Raw genomic sequence first — 17,506 nt, forward strand, 5'->3', positions numbered from 1 at the left:
ATAATAGATAGCAGATGGACAGATAGAAGATAGATAATAGATGAAGATGTGGTAGATAAATAGTACATAGAAGATAGATGATAGATGACGGATGGATGGATAGATAGATAGATAGATAGATAGATAGATAGATAGATAGATAGATAGATAGCTGAAGATGTGCTTGTAAATATTTGACAAGATTCTCTTTGGGGCAAGAAATCCCTGATCAGTAGCATTTGGTGTTTCCTCAGTGAAACTACTCCCGCTGTAGATGGTTGGAAGGACCAATGTGGGGTCACTGGATGTAATGCCGAAGGACATGCTCACAAATGACTTGAATGAACCATGAAGAGCAGGTCCAGCACACCACAGTATGATTCTTTGTGCTACTTTTCAAATCTCCTGTGAGTCTGAAATTATTTCAAAATATTATTTAAAAATTTTTAACCTAAATATAAATCACCTATATAATAAATGAAGCTATTTATTTCTCATCCAGCCAGGGTCTCACATGTGTACGTGTTAAGAGGCCTGGCATGAGGGAAATGCTTGGTGCAATTTGTCACTAATGATGCCCTAAAACTACAGCTAATGGGGGGTCAGCTGTGTCCTCTTCAGATACTTCAAGGACAACGTGCTTTTCTGGACACAGAAAGATAATGAAAACTAATGGTCATCATGTCACTGTTGGGACTCAACAATGTTGCTCTCTAAACTCTGTTCCTTGGGATGAAGGTTTATCAGAGGCCAGGAGATGAAAAGCCCACTTAGTTTCAGTGTGTCAATAGTGATACCTAGCGAGAAAAATAGAATGTTAAAGACAATATTTTGTGAACTTGGTATCACAAACCAGACTTTGAACTTCAAACAACTAAGATGCATAGAATTCTTCAGCACACTAAGCACATCAAACTTCTATTATCATTATGAACTAGGCTTTGGGTGAGGTTAAAAGTTAATTCCAAGGGCTTGTCAAGCGTTTTGGTGCTTTATAGAAAACAATAAAATAAAATTTTAAATCCAAAAATTAAATTTATTAGCAACACATACAGGCATCTGAGTCCCACCACAGTGACTGCTGAATTATGACATACTATCTAAAACCAGAGTGAACTGAACATTGTAGATGAACACAGATTTAACAATTCTCCTGCTTAAATGAACGGACTCCAAAAATATCACATTGTGGTGGTTTTACACTTGATCCTGTCTGCATGTTGTAGCTCATCCAGAACATTTCTGATGTTCTCCACACAAACTTCTCCTTGGTGATGTTTTTTGGATGCAAGATTCCATACATTTTCAAATTCTTCATCAGAAAGGCTGACACCAATGTTACCTAATATCTGCGCAATCTAAAAAAACACATTAAAAGTCAGACCAAGATTTATGTTTTCAAATTTATATTTTTAAAATATCTTTATAACATCTAAGACTATGGATCTTTATCCCCAAAAAGGTGTGTGTTGGTCTGTGGGTATGGGTGTGCTTATTTATTACACATAATTAGCAAATAACAAAATTCTAGGTCTGTCATTGTGCTAATATGAGCATTAGGGTGTTCAACTATGCTTGCCAACATATAAAATTATTTTCAACTCTAAGTGTTTCTGGTTATTTTGAAGGGAAAAAGTGTAATTCAAGCAGAGAGAGTAAAGAGTCAAAGACTGAAGACTTGCCAGATTTGAGTTCCATCCCAGTCATTTCTGCCCACTATGATCTTATGTGCACCACGTAAACCCCTTGAATATTAGTTTCCTTTCTTTAAAATAAGAGCACTTATAAGGTGCTCTGACTGGCCTGTTGTAAACATTTCAGCTGTGGGTGCGCAAATACCAGAGAGAAAGAGTATGTATGAGTGAGCAACTGAGCAAACTCAAAGCTGAGCACAGGGAAAACCAGCCAACTGTGATTATCAATGATTGCTCAGCAATGATTCTCACATGAGATGAGGGGAGAGGGAAAACACGCTTCATGTGTCCCAGGGAAATATGAGGAAGGAAATACTGGAACCAGTAGTGGAAAGAAATGTTAGAATGAATACAGGGAAGTAAAGCTTTGAAGAAAGATGAAACTAAATTTCAAAGCGGAAAAGCATTTACCATGACGCATACAAGAACAAAGCAAGGAGGGAACTGGGAAGGAAAGCTAGACAGTGCAGAGGAAAGCCAAAGAAATAGAAGAGCCGCAGAATACATCTACTAAACAGAATCTGAACAACAATTAAAAGATGCCCTAGAAATGATGTGCCCTCATGGGAAATTAACAGCATAATCAAATACACTCGCAATTCAAAAAAGCAGTGATGCCAGCGGCCGCCCTAGGCAGCAAACACAACAGTGGCCTCCCCACCACCGGGGCAGGTAGAGAATCCAGCGGTCTGACTCAGTCTCGTGCAGCCCCATCCCCTTTCCACTCCTCAAGAGGCATTCCTCCCTAGCTCGACGTTCCTTCGTAGGGTACTGATTGGCTAACACTTTGACAGAAACCCGTCTATTCCAAATTAACATTAGTTCTTTGGGTTCTTCTTTTTTATCTAGAACTGCGAGACTCCAGTTATATGACTTCCTAGTTAAAAGAATTGTAGGCATCCTGAAACAAGCAGGAAACTTTTGTCTTGTTTGGCAACCCTGAACTTTGGTCTCCCAGGCCCTTTAGAGTGATTGAGGGACTTGAAAGCATCGCCAGTCTCTTCTCTGTCCCCCTAGAGTGGATGGTGCGTCCTGGCTTCTTCTTTGGGACCAGCCAGAAGGCATCATCCTCTAAAGTTCTCCTCCCTTCCTCTCTCCCTTGGAATGAATCTGTTATTTAGTTAGTATTTAGCTAAGTTTTTAGGCCATCAACCCTTCATCTGAGGTCCCCAAAGGCATCATATGTCTTTTCATATTTCTGGCCCTGGATATGAAAGTTCCGAAGAAGCAGGTGGTCCCAGATCATTCCCTGCTTTCCACAAGTGCAGCTGGAGGCCAGCTGGTCTGCTCTGCATCCTCAGCCCTCGGAAGCCCAGGGGCCAGGCTATTTGGACCTAGCTGGTTGCTCCTGCTTCTATAACCCATCTAGGAAGAAAATCACCTGGGATATGAGGACCGTTTTTTCTAAGAAAAAAAAAAGCACAACACAACACACACACACAAAACAAGACACGTGGGCTGATATATGGTGTGGCAACAGGACAGAATATTTCAAATCAGTGTTTGCTGCAGATGATCTGAAACGTGTTAATAGTGGCTGCCTCATACTTACTCTCTGGAGGCCAAATGACCCAAGACCATAAGCATAGTTACACAAGGAAGAGCTTGATCCTTTTTGCTTTTTCTCAACTAGGAATAATGTTCAGTGTCTTTTTTTATATAGGTCATAGTGAATATATGACATGAATGTAATGCTTCCTATTATAGAACAAATTCTTCTTCAAGAATTGGACCAAAATGTCACAACCAAATTGAACATTATCCTCAAGAATCCTGTATTTGGGAATCTGGATGACTTTTGTAATATAAAAGCTCAAGTTTTGAAAAGTCTAAATTAAGTAGTTTTTTGATAAACATTTCATCTCAGTATGTTTATGTAAAGTTCATGTTTCTTTCAACCCTTTTGAAATAATATGCTGTACCTCTTTTTTTGATTTTGGCTTGAAGAAGTCTCTTTCATATACTCCTTTCTGGCCAAAGATGGTAGGATGCAGTAATGAATAGGCATTGCCCTCTTCCCCATAATTAGTTCTATCACTGACACGACGAATTCGGGGGGCAGGAATATCAGACCGAATGGTTGGAACACCATAGATGGGATAACCTAGGACATCAATGAGGGAAGGAAACAGAACATTCTAAAACGGAGCTGCACAATGCAGTGGCCCCCAGTCACATGTGGCTATTGAGCTCTTAAAATGTGACTAGTCTGAATTGAGATGTCCTGTAAGTGCAAAATGCACACCGAATTTCAAAGAACTAGTACCCCCAAAAAATAATGTGAAATATTTAATCATTTTATATTGATTACATGTTACAAGTATATTTTGGGGATACATATTATATATATATATATATATATATATAATTTTGCTAGTTTCTTTTTCTTGATGTGGCTACCAAAAATTTTTAAATATATATGACTCCGATTATATTTCTATTGAACAGCATCATTCTAAGGGGAGTAGCGAGATCTCATTATGCCCGAATGAACAGCATATCTACATATCCAGTTTTTAAAAAAATGTGTATCCTTAATCATGTCCTTAGTCCAAGGAAGAGATTTTTGACAAATAAAAAAGTTTTTTTAAATAACCAATATTCATCATGTTTAATATTGAAATATGGGCTGTTATGGATCGAACAGATTCATATGTTAAAGTCCTAGTACCTCAGGATGTGACCTTATCTGGAAATAGGGTCATTGCAATGCACACAGGAGACGCAATGTGAGGCTGAAGGCAGAGATCAGGGTGATGCAGCCGACGCCAAGGAGCACAAAAGATGGCCGGCAAATCCACAGAGGCTAAGGGGGGGGCCTTGCACACAGGCTCCCTCGCAGCCTCAGGAGGAGGCAACCCTGCGGACACCTTGATTTCAGACTTTCAGCCCCCAGAACTGTAAGAAGATACATTTCTGTTGCTTAAGCCACACAGTTTGTGGTACTTGTTATGACATCCTTAACAAACTAATAGATGGGGAAGGAAGCAAGAGAATAGTTCTGTGAGAGCTCTTCAAATATTTGATGGCAAATCTGTTTATGGACAAAAATCACATGATTTAAAAGTCTTCTAATACTTAGTAAAGTCTATATAACGTTCAGTATGCTGATCTATGATGGTTTCAATGTCATTAATACACAGAGAATCATTTTACGTGGAATCATTAACAATAATTCAGTTTGGCCTGCATTTATTGAGATCCCTTGGGTGCTTCAGATCCAGAACTGATGAAAGGTCCCAGGCTTTGAGAAATTTCCAGTCAAATGAGATGGAGGCTGGGGACAATAAAAGGACAGACAAAAGGCCCTTCACTTCTAGGTTTGCCAATCCTCGTAAAACTCAGCTAATAATGTGACAAACAAACTCACAAGTAGAAGGAACAGCTCCTACAACCGCACTGATCTCAGAAGAAGTTGTCTTAAAGTGATCAGAAACTTTATCATTTGGCCTCAGAAGTGTCCGGAGAGTCTTTTCTGAGCTCCCTGGTTCTTTGAAGACAATATCTTCAGGCTTTATCAGGAGGGTTGGTTCAGATCCTTCAACATGAGCTTCAGCAGGGTTTGCACAATCTGGTTTTCTACCTTTAAGCAAAAAGGGAAAGGGGAACAGGGCAGGAAGAAGTTACTGCGTGGTGGTTGCTGCTTGGCAACAAAATTAGTCTTCCCATGTAGTGTCTTCCACTGGTAGAAACTGAGATTAGGCTGGTATAAACCCTTCACTGATGCCCAGCACCCCACTGTGGAAGAGCAAGTTCAAGCCAAAGTCATACACGAGGAAACTTGAACATGATTACCATCTGAGAGACCAAAATGAGAATGTAGAACCTATTATTTTCATTCCTCTTTTGTAAAATTAGAGTTTACTTTCATATTTAACTTGAACTTCAGTATTCCCAGAGTTGTTCCTAGCACTGTGCCCTAGGGAGAGAGACAACTTACGTGGAGTTATAGATCCCACACATACCTGATCACGGCAGGGAGCCCCATGTATTGGGGCTGTATTGTACAGGCATTTGGATGAAACCATGAGAACTCATTGTGAGCTCTGGAACTGATTAAATAAATAACTCCCTTCAAATCAGTGGGTAAAAGAAAACCCTGAGGTAGAACTGAAATGGTAATAAGACTCTGTCCTCTTTTTCAAATTTGCTTCGCTGAGTCAAGGCTGAAATTGAAGAGTGAATTGCTGACACAGCTTTTTCACAGAGCTGGTAACTACACAGCTGGCACTAGAGGGCTCTGTGGTCTTTCAGTCACTAGAGGAACGCTCAAGGACCTGGGACAACCCAAGCGAGAGCTGCAAAAGCAGTCCTGCGCCATCATCAGATTGGGGTGGCAACCGCGGCAAACCTATCAAAAGTCTGCACGCCCCGTTCAGCTCCTGGTAATGCTCGCTGTGAAAGCGTTCATCCCAGACCCTCTAATCCCCTCCCTGCTCCCCTCAAAACAGCAGAAATCTGGAGAAAGCATGAAAAACAGTTTCTCAGAAAACTGTTCAAAAGCCACTGCCTTGTAGTTCTTACCCACATTTCTCCAGGAAGATAGAATCTGAGGCAAGAAAATTCTGGGCAAAACATTCATGAGCCCCTTCTAACGGACCCACTGGCCACTAACTCAGAAGAAGATGAAAACCCAAAGAGCCCCACGGAAAATGCAGGACCCAAAATCCAGGAACAATGTGAAGAACTACCTGACTTCAAAACAGGCTTCTACTTCCCCCTCTACTTCAAGAGCTGTGCCAAGAAGGAAAACGCTGTGTTACCCTCTCTTTATTCCTGAGAAGACCGGGGAACAGTTATTTCCTATGAAAAGCTTCATTAGGTAAAGATTCTGCTTTTCTAGTAGATAAAAGAGAAAGGCCATCCCAGGAACACATAAACGCTCACATAATCAATCCCCAGATTTGGTTTTGGCCTCACAGAAAGGCATGACCCGGGAATAAAGGCAAAAACAGTAGTATCTTTACTTTTTAGAAGAGAGAGTTTTCAAGAGGAGATAAAAATATAAATAACCTTTTTAAAAAAAGATAGTTCTAATAACCAAGATTTGAAAATTAAAGTAAATTGAGGTATCATTATATACCAGCTAAATTTCAAGAATGTTTGAAATAACACTCCATGGTAGAAAGGTTGGAGTAAAACCTTCTCAGAGCCTTCACTGATAAAATTGCAAATTGGTGCAGTCATTTGGAAAAGCAAAATGAAAATACAGAAAGTTACTTCTGGGACAATAATAATAATATTCATAGGAAATGAGATATAATTAGAAACAGGCAGCTTGAGATGATAATCATTACAGCGTTACCCATATTACTTTTAAAATATCTGGAAATAACCTAAATTTTAAAGAGTGAGGAAATGGTTTAGTAATTCATAATACATCAGCATGAGGGAACTGAAAATGAAGCTTACAGAAACCATAAAAGTATCTCATCATTCCATGGATATTTGAAAGTCAAATTTTAAAAAGCCAAATAAAAACAGCACATTCACTGTGATTTTTAGCTATGTTTAAAATCTATGCATGTGCACATACACATATGTATCTACATATAATTATATATGGTTACTGATGTAGGAAGATAATGTATAAACATGAAAATATTTAAATATAGGTAAAGATTATGTTTTTCCTTTTCTTACAAAATTTAAAAGATCAAATTTGCTTACACCAAATTCTATTTTACTAGTGACTTTTCCTACAGGAGGGGAGCTAATTATTCTAAGAATGGTTTCAAACAACTTTCTGAAGAGCTGTTTTCCTATTTTGAGCTTCTGTGTAAACTTTTTTGCTTCCATTTATTCTTTTGAAGGAGTGATACATGGCTCCAAATTCAAAAGATACAAACACACAGATTAAAAAGTGAGTCTTGCTGCCACCCTGTCCGTCAGCTACCCAGTTCCCCTTCCCTGGAAATCAAAAGTGTTACCAAATTCATTCCTATCCATCCACAGATAATCTCTGCATAAACAAGCAAATAAATATGTATATATGTGCATATTTTAAATATATAATATTAAAGTTGGCAAGAGGTGAGCTCCCAGGAAAATAAAAGTGTAGAAGTCCATTTAACAAACCTTCAAAAATTAAATACCTTTAATAATGACCCTCTCTTCATACTCTTTAAGAGGCATCTTATCTTTCCAGTTCAGAAAGTTTGCAAACTCGAGGTAGTTAATCAACCCATCATTATCCACATCACAGTAGTCAAAGAGCTGGTCCAGCAGTTTCTCATCCAAACGCAAGCTGAACTGGTCACAAACTTCCAGAAGTTCATCTTTATCAATTACCCCATCCCCCTTCTGTTAGACACAAGCAAAAAAAAAAGATGGAGTGTTGTCTTCAAGAGTAGAGTAGGTGACATGAATTGTTTCATTTAAGACAAAAGAAACAGCTCTATGACATAAATTTGAAGAATTTGTCTTATTTGGCACATAGGAGGGGTCAAATGTTCAATGAGATTAGTTCTCATTGTCTCATCCTGATAGATGCACAGTAATGTCAGTCCTGGTTGGAACAGAGTGTGGCCCAGAATCTTTGTTCATTCTATTTTAATAATTTTTTCCTTAAATCAAGCTGTTTATGCTATGGTAGAGCAGGTGCAGCCATGATTTGCCCTTGACAGAGGCTGTGTACTTTGACAGTTCTCTATAATTTTCCATGCTTTCAAAGTTTTTAATGTCTCTGGTGTTCCAACTGGGCAGTAAATGGTTCTCCACTCCACAGCCTGGTCATGAGGAGAAACTGGGGAAGCAGTTGCAGGCCAAGTATAGCGTGATGGATTCAAAGACAGTTGCCTGTTTGCTGTCAACACTCCCATGGGCCAGAGGGACATGCTAGTAAGCTGGCAGCCAGAACCCTCTGTAATAATCAGCACTAGATTCACCCTTGTAGGGAGAGGAGGGAAAGTTTCCACCTCCTTTCAGACAATAGTAAATACAGGAGCATCTCTGCTGAGTGTGAAAGCAGGGAAATTTATGAAGGCTCTGGGCAGAAATTGGCTGATTGTCTAAGGAGATGGGGGACAGAGCACAGAATGCTCAGTAAGGAAGAGAGGCGCCAGCCAGTGGTCTTCCTGCTCAGCCCTTCCCGTAGTCTATCAGACCAGCCTTACTTCCACTGGGAGGTGACAGTAAAGGGTCTGCGGGTTTCTGCAGTGGGTCCTGGTTGTCGCAGGGAACTCTGGCCCTCTCAGAGAGATTTCCCTAAGAAAGACAAATTCCCAAAGGAAACCATAAATGACTTACTGACCAGTATACAGGGCTTAAGCCCAGAACTGGATTTAAAAGGCTGATGAAGGTGATCCCCTGAAGAATGAGAAATTGACCCAGTTAATTCTAGATACATTCCTGTGGTCAGACCTATAGGCCTGGAAAATATCCCTAACCATAGGATGAAGCAGAATGGGAATCTAAAACACATTTTAATGAGGGAGCTGCAATTGCCCTAGATTAAGGTAGGCTTCTTTATGAAAGTCTCTGCCACAAACACAAATCAACAAAAAATGGAAACCCCAGAGCCCTATCCAAAAAGCAATGTGCACTGTGATTATTGAATCAAGGGACCCCCAAAACTGCAATACATGGTATCAGCAATGATGACTTTGCTACCCAGGATAGGGATGTGTGTGGAATGAGAACACAGGTGGCTTGTTTCACTGAGCTGCATTCCCCTCTGTACCACTCAAAACTCACAGGAGATGTTGTTACTTGCTGGGTGCAGAGCCACTCTCTCTCTCTCTTCACGCTCTCTCCCTCCCTCCAGCATCCCTGAACCTCAGCTGCTAAGGAGAAAGATGTCCAATGTAGGACCAAGGTCTCCCTGTCCCCAGAGGGCATCAAGGGCTGCATGCTCTGTCCAAGCGGGGACTCACACTTCCATGGCTTCTTTGCGTATGAGTGCCAAGGTCATCATCCTACTCAGTAATAAAATGATATACTATTTCGCTGGCTTCCACTGCCGAATGTGTAATTGGTATTGATGCTTTACATGCCTGTATTAGGAATACCTGCAAGTACCTCTGGAGGAAGAGCTACAGGTAGAGAACGCCAGTACCTTTGGGGCCCCGCAACCCCAGTGACCCCTTGGAGCTACAGGTCTCTGTGACTAATGATTCTGAAAGTCAGAGCCCCTGGACCTGGTTCACTGACCTGAAACCCAGTGGTCTTCACTAGGCTGCGGGGACTTGCAACCTCAAAGAGAGCTACGCAGGACCAAAACTAGACACAGTCGCTCTACTCAGTGGGCAAAACTCAAAACTATTCTCATGACCCTGGCCAAACGCTCCCCTTGATGAACCTGTTTTATTTTTAGTGATTCTTGAAGTGCTGCCATGGCCTGCCTGTTTCATTCGCCACTTGGAAAACTACAGACTGGAAGATTAAAAAATGCCTCTTTTTGAAAACTCAGAAACAAATAATGGCTGCTGAGTGAACCCCCTGGGTAATTCACATAGACGCCCGTGATAAGGGTCCACTCCCTGACAGGAATGACAGGGATACAGCTTCCCGTTGAGCCTGAGCCATCCAGACTGCCACCTCTGCTGCCTGGACCCATTGCCCCAGACACAGCAACACACTCACAGGCAGGGCACAAAGCACAGTGCCCTGTTTCTGAGGCAGAGGCGCCACCACATGCCGCACTTGGGACCCCTTTCAGAGGTTGGCCACCTTGTCTCATGGTGAGTGAGGACACACCACACAGGCACTGCCCCCATGTTCCTGGTAAACTGACCACGTGGAACCTCTGCCACCTCTCAGCTCTGCTGGTGCCTCACACTGCTGACACACCTTCAAGGTCTGGAATTGCCAGCCAGCCAGCCAGCTCCAGTCACAACAGTATGCCTGTGAAATTAGCTCAGTTGTGTGTTTTGCTTTCTGGCCCATTTTCAGTCTGACAATGGTGTGTCTTATAGTAAAAAGCTATTCAACGATGAGCTTTTTAGTCAAGGTATTCAATGAACCTTTCCTGCTCCCAACTATCCCCAGCCGGCTGGTACTGCTGACCTTCAGGACAGGCTTCCCCTAAACTGTCCACCCTCCTCACAGTTCCTGGTCACACATGGCAGTGAGCCAATTTTGTCACTGGATGCAGGTATCCCCCAAAAGGAGTCACCCCATCTCAGCTAATTCCTAGATAATAATTAGAATAAAAAGAATTGAATTATAGAGACTTATTTTGAAAATATGGGACTCTGTTGCGATAATTTTTGGATGTGATGAATCTTTATTTTGCCCTCTACATTTTTAGTTCCCTAAGTGGAAAGTCTACACACTATCTGGAACAATGTTTCATATATTATGAGTATTCAATAAATAACAGAATTAGTCCTCTAAACTAAGAAGTTTCATTTAGAGAATCATGGTTTATTTGTTCTGTTTTGTTTTATTTTTCCATTAAATTAAATCTGGGCATTCAACAATATGAGTCAAACCATCAAAAATTATCCTACAGCTATACTAGGAAGACCCACATCTTATTACCCTCTCAGAAAAAAAGCTCCTCAAGGACACTGAGCACTAATATGTATATTAAAAGTTAACTATTTAAAAGGTATATCAGCATTCAGTAATTCTCAGTAATTTCCTCTCTGCTTAATTTAATTTTATCATAAGGAATGTACCTGGTGGTTCACTAAGATAATCTGCAGCTATTAAGATGATCATCTTGCGTGTAATTACATTTCAAATGAAGAATTTTTAAAAAGCAGAGCATCATGTATTGTGGTAGCTACTCTTACTCACATCACTACTATGCAAATTTCCCGATATTATCTTTGAAAGATATTTGGATTTGAGTGAAGTTTAAAATGTACTTATTTTAGCTCATGTATTTTAATTCTGAAGAATTGTTTTCAAATTACCTGTAAATAGCAATTGGTCTCTATTAAAAAACAGAGAAACCATTGAATACTTGTGTTTTCTTTAAACACAACTTTGTGAGAAATGTCATTGATGACTGATTGTTTGTCCCTATATAATTAGTACAAACTTAAACGAAATAGTCCATTTTTCATTCAACAGTACAACACAGGCACATGGGCCCTTAATCTAAAGACAAATTAAATGAATGGGCTTAAAATGAATGAGCCAATGAGTGAGTGACCAAGATCTTTTCCAGATAAAATATATGAAGTGTAACTTTTCCAAAACTATACTCAACATTGGAAGAGAGACAGGAATGGTATCTTTCCTTTTTGGATAAAAATTATTCTGCTCTTTTTTTTCTTCTCATATCAAGATTATGATGCAGTTTATCATGACAGGTTTATGTATGAGCTTTTATTTGCTTATATTTGACTCATTCTAAAATGGTCTTGAAGCTGCCTAGAAAAATAAGCACAGTTAAATAGAGCCAAAGAAAGTGAGGACATCAGGGCAAAGGGAAAATAAAAATGGAATAAAATAAGATTAAACCTGGAATACAAAAAGCACACAAAATGTACTGCTGTAAGATCATGTTCACAAACTAGACATGTTTTGTTGAACTGGCTCTGAGTTTCCTGGTGGCCAAGTCAAAAAGGGTTGTACAATCAGTACAAAATTCATGTTCATGAAGTGAAAACAACTCAGATACTTCAATGAAACAGTTATTTCCTTTAGAAGAACTGGGTCTCCTTACAAAGAGAATGCATGTGACAAAAATAAATAACAACTTCACAGGCATACTGACAAAAAATGTGCCATGTTTCACAAACAGTCTGTGCAATACTGCCCCCCTTAGGTATCCTTAGATTTGAGGTACTTATGCAGCCCTAGACTGATCTGACTTTATCAAAAGAGAGAACTGAGAGTAGCTTGAAATTGAATGATCTTGCTGTCTCAAAACTGAAACTGAAACCACACCCTGTTCCCCCAGAGGAGAGATGTTCTAAGCTTAACTTGGACCTAGATTGACAATGCTATGTGAACATATTCAGATTTAGGTACAGACTGTCTATACCCCAGAAGTCTTCCCCAGGGATCCAGAGTGCTGCCCCTCCCCTTGTTCCCAGCACACTACAGTTTCATATTTACAACAATGGTTCTCAAACTTGAATGTGCAACAGAATTACCTGATGGGCTTGTTAAAACACAATTGCCAGGCTCCAACCCTGACTTCTTAATTCAGTAGGTCTGGGGTGGGTCTTGGAGTGTACATTTCTTACATGTGCCTAAGTGATTCTGATGGTGGTAAAAGAGCCATACTTTGACAACCACTGATCTACTCCAGGGGTGAGCAAACTTTTCCTGCCCAGAACCATAAAGTAAATATTTTAGGTTTTGCAGACCATTCAGTCTCTGATGCATGACTCTGAGTTTGTATTGCCACAGCAGCCATAAACAATACTTAAATGAACACACAAAACTATTTACAAAAGGTGACTGACGGATTTGACCCACAGGCCATAGTCTACTGACTCCTGATCTACACCAGCCTTCTGGAATCTGTAAGTCCACGCACAGACCAAAAACTCTGCTCTACTACTGGCCTTGTCATAGTGCCTGAAAGCTGCCAGCAAACTGTTGAAGTTTTGGTAGTTAACTTTCTTCAAGTGATGTCGAACCGCTGCAGTCAGGGCTCTCTGCCTGTCCTTGCCTCGAAGACACTCACCAGGAAGTCTGTTATGGATGAGATCACCAGCTCCTATTGAAAAGGCAAAATAAAAGTCTTTTATCTGAATTAAAAGTCTGTCAATATTATTCCCATTCTAAAAGATACCAAGCAACTTCTGTGAATGAAAAAAACTCACACCTAACTCCAACACTGTTACACATGACAGAAAATTCTCATGTAAAAAAGAGTATATAAAGTAACTGATAAAACAAACTAATATTTCTGTCTTATGTGACTTCTCTGCTCAATGAAAAAATCTGAAAAATAGGAAATGAATAATGTTGGAATCAGCAGCCCCACTCAGCTGTCAAGTCCTTTTCCTAAGACAGTAAAGCCCTTGCCTGTCTGCCTTTTAGCAGACATTTGTCTACAAGGCTGAGGATCTGAAAACTGGGGCTGATTCCATGTGCGGCCACTGTGTGCCTCAGAGCTGACTAAACTTCTAGAGAGTTCTTGTAAATATTGGAGTCTAATTTCCTCTCCCTCTAACATGAGCTTCCAGTCTACATAACAAGTTCCCATTTCTCAGCCCTGCTTCCCCCTACACCACTGCCAATACAGAAGACCCCCAACCCCATCCCCAGCTCCACTAACTGAGTCCTGACCCACAATCCCCTCGGTTATTGAGAATAAACTCTCCGATCCACCTGCTAAATCCCCCAGAACAGGGACCTGGCCCTTGCTTCCGTTTGGCCTTCATGACTTAGAGGAACTCCCCGGAGTTAGGACATGAAGTACAAGCACACGCACTGCCCCTAAGCCCCACCCCTCGCCATCCCCTGTCAGGAAGCTTCTTGGATGTTCCTGGTGACAGAGATCAGACTGGAGTTGCCATGTCGCTGTGATGGTTTGGTTGATGTCACCAGAGGAAACCTTCTGTCTCTGTTCCTTTTCCCCTCACCTATGTCCTTCCCTTCCTGGTAGTTGTCCTTCCCTTCCCCCATGCTGGTAGTTGGCTGCAAAATGCTGGGTGGTAATTCAGATCACAATATTGGTTGCAAGGCAATCAATATTTACAGCTATTCTGTATAAGGCCCCATATCAGGTTCTTTGCTCATTGCAGCCTCTTAAGTTTCTTCCTTATAAAGTCAGGAACTAATCCTGTAACACTCTGATACAAGTCTTGTTTCTAAGGGTGGACCCTAAGGGTGGGCAAGACGACTACAGTTAAGACTTGTTCCAGGACCTGGACAAGTACCTCAAACCAAGGCCATCTGAAATGAGGCCAGCTACCACCAACCACCCTAAAGTGGGCAAAAACAAGTAAGGTCTGATCAGGGAGGAATCAGGACAGTTTCCCCAGATATAAACTCTTTGGGTGGCTGTCTGTGTGACCAGAGGTCCTCCATCTTTCATGAGATGGCCTTTGGTTGAATTTTTCTCTCTTCAGAGACCTTCCCTCTCCATTAACAACCAAAACTAACCATCCGAATGGCTGTTTTTCCAATTCCACCTGGTTTTCCCAACAGAACCCCACCAGGTGTGGCTCCTGGTAAATGAGAGGTGTGCTCTTACCTTCTTCTGACCTGACCCTGAAAGCATATTTGTGAAACTCATATCAAGTCACTTGCAATTACTCAAGAGCCATCTCCAAAGAGCTGGAATCAGGAGTACAAGCTCTGGCCCTAAGAGAGAGATCCATGACCTCACTACACAACACAGCTGTCGGAACACTGAGTGAGCTCCTCAGTTGTACTCTGCCTGCAACCAGTTCCCACCATGCCCCACTGCCCAGCTGCTCTGGATTCTTCTTCAGGTTGCCTCTACCCTCGTGGACTCTAGGCTAGGCACAGGCCCTGCACTCTGTCTGGAAACAACTTATCATAACCAATAATTCCAGGCCCTAAGAACAAGACATTCTTTGTGAAGCTGTCTGTATTTCCCTAGGTAAGGGTAAGAGCAAAATCCAGGCCCAGTCAAGAAACCAATATGCCCCTGGAACAGGCAGACTCTGGAGCTTTCCACAGAATAGATACTATTATTTAACTCCAATTGCAGTAACAAAAGACCTAGAGTTCATCTGTGTGCTAGGCCCTGAGAATCCAACTGACAGCAAAGGGAGCATCCACCAGTGTGAAGCCCGCCCTCAAGTTTACCATGGTTACCTACCTATTTTTAAGGTTAATTGGTGTGTTTTCTAAATCATCCCTTACCCCTTCCTACAGGTACGAACAGACTCTAAGATGGATAGGCATCCACTAAACATGTAATAGTTCCTCTAAAAACTGAGTCAAAATAAAATCTCCTAACGTGGTGATTAATGATTCTCTGAAACACTGTGTTGCATAAGCTCAATAAATATTTACTTTGTCAGTATCAATTCTTAACCCCTAATGTTCATAAGACCCACTGAACCAGAATATTTGGGCATGTGTCCCAGGAACCTGCACACTTAATAGATTCCCTGGATGGTTTCAAAGCAGGTACACTGCAGACTATATTTTGAAAATCCCTGATATACAACCCAATCCTGATAAGCTTTAGCATATTTTCTCTTTGGATATCTGCTACTTAGATTTCTCAGAAATAAAGACAAAGTCTTGGTAAGTTTCTTTTGCCAATTTATGGATTGAGTGATTGGCTGGTAGGAAGAGTGGTTCTTCATTACATGATTATAGAGTACAGTGCTTTCTCAAACTTGAATGTGCCTACAATTCATCTAGGAATACTTTCAAAATGCTTCTGATTCAGCAGGTCTGGGATGGAGTCTGCTATTCTGCATTTCTAAAAACAATGCCAGTCTGCAGACCACATTTTGAACAACAAAGGCCTCCTAGTACAATATTTGAATTAATTAAAAAGCTGCCTCACTTCACTTTGGCTTAATACCAGCCATATTTGCTGTCTAAATAAAATTCTGAGCCTTAATGACATTTAAGTCACTCATTACAAAGGCTTTAACCTGTACGCATTTCAAACATAATACAAATTTCTTTTCTTTCTTGTGCTATAAATTGTTCTCCTTAACAGTAATGTAATATTTTAAGCCTTTAAAATTAGAAGCTTTGAGAGAAGGATACATGAAGTTAACTGCATAACTTTGTGGGGATTTTGTTTGTTTATTAAGGAGAAAGTTTATATATTTACCGTACTCCTCTGGACGGAGACACGCTCCAAATGTATGGTCTGGGGGAACATTCATTGTTTCTGCAATGCTATCAAAGAAAACAAATCTTTCAGTTAAAATGCTTGCCACATGGCATCTCTGGAATTTAAAATATGTTTGCCATATGTTTTTAATAGCCTATATTTTCTCCTATGACCAAACTAAGAAGATCTAACAGTTCTCTAACATATCTCTTATCTAATTTTCTGCATGCGTTAATGTGGCTAAATGCTTTCACCGGCTTTCAATAGCCCAGATTTAAAAAGAAAAAAACAGAACATATTCAAAGCAGAATTATGAGAGTACATAGAGACAGAAACTGAGAAGAAAAAGTAAAATGTAATACAATAAATTAAAACTTGTGATATCCCAGAAATAAAGATTTACACAAAATTCTCCCTCCCTTTTCTCCAAATGCCCTCTCCATTTTGCAGGACTCAGCACTTTCCTGGAGCCCCAAACTCCATAGAAGCTAATAGAGTTCCCTGGTTAACACAGAAGGATGACTTGCTTATTTAATAGATAGAATCTAATAGAAGACACACCAATTTTACCGCAAGTGTACTTTTTAATTCCATCCAAAGACCATCAATTTGAAATCAATCATTAACTTACGGATCTAAAACTCTTCCAAGTTCATGTTGAAACTTTTCCTTGAAATCATCAACTCTCTTGGACACAACTTTAGCTCCTCTTTTCCTATAAAATTAGGAGATTGTCAGTTTTCTTTCTTACCTAAAATGTTCTTGGCTACCAAATATAGGTATAGTGAAGAATATCATAGTATCATTTGGGCCATCAAAAAATAAATCCAGTTTCAAGAGAAATTATATGCTAAAAAGAAAACTTTATATGTTCATTCTCTGTTATATTCTATTACAAAAGAAAGATTTGTAATAGAATATAAAATTTTGATTAAGACAAGCAGACTTAAAATATTTTGCAGTTAACCAAACAGACATGTTAATAGTACTTATAAGTGTAACTCCTAAAATTGCTAAAAGAAAATTATGCATCAAGTAAATAAATAATTAAATGATATAAGCAGATAACTCACATTTAGTAAGCAGATATATGGAGAAACTATAATACTCTCTAGTAGTAAAAGCAATATAAAATAAAACAATACAT

General features: G+C 40.1%; 1 protein-coding gene across 1 annotated transcript in view; it reads right to left on the minus strand.

The window, feature by feature from the left end:
- Positions 1 to 1,039: 1,039 nt before the first annotated feature.
- EFHB (EF-hand domain family member B) overlaps positions 1,040 to 17,506 on the minus strand; it is a 76,986-nt gene continuing 60,519 nt past the window's right edge. The window contains exons 7-13 of the mRNA XM_036996296.2: positions 16,991 to 17,074; positions 16,357 to 16,424; positions 13,145 to 13,299; positions 7,769 to 7,976; positions 5,044 to 5,256; positions 3,596 to 3,777; positions 1,040 to 1,337 (exon numbers count right to left, since the gene is read on the minus strand). Coding sequence (XP_036852191.2) covers positions 1,161 to 1,337; positions 3,596 to 3,777; positions 5,044 to 5,256; positions 7,769 to 7,976; positions 13,145 to 13,299; positions 16,357 to 16,424; positions 16,991 to 17,074 — 1,087 coding nt within the window. The 3' untranslated portion in view covers positions 1,040 to 1,160. The remainder of the gene's footprint in view (positions 1,338 to 3,595; positions 3,778 to 5,043; positions 5,257 to 7,768; positions 7,977 to 13,144; positions 13,300 to 16,356; positions 16,425 to 16,990; positions 17,075 to 17,506) is intronic.

Source organism: Manis javanica, chromosome 15 (genome assembly GCF_040802235.1).
Source record: "Manis javanica isolate MJ-LG chromosome 15, MJ_LKY, whole genome shotgun sequence".
Classification (NCBI taxonomy): domain Eukaryota; kingdom Metazoa; phylum Chordata; class Mammalia; order Pholidota; family Manidae; genus Manis; species Manis javanica.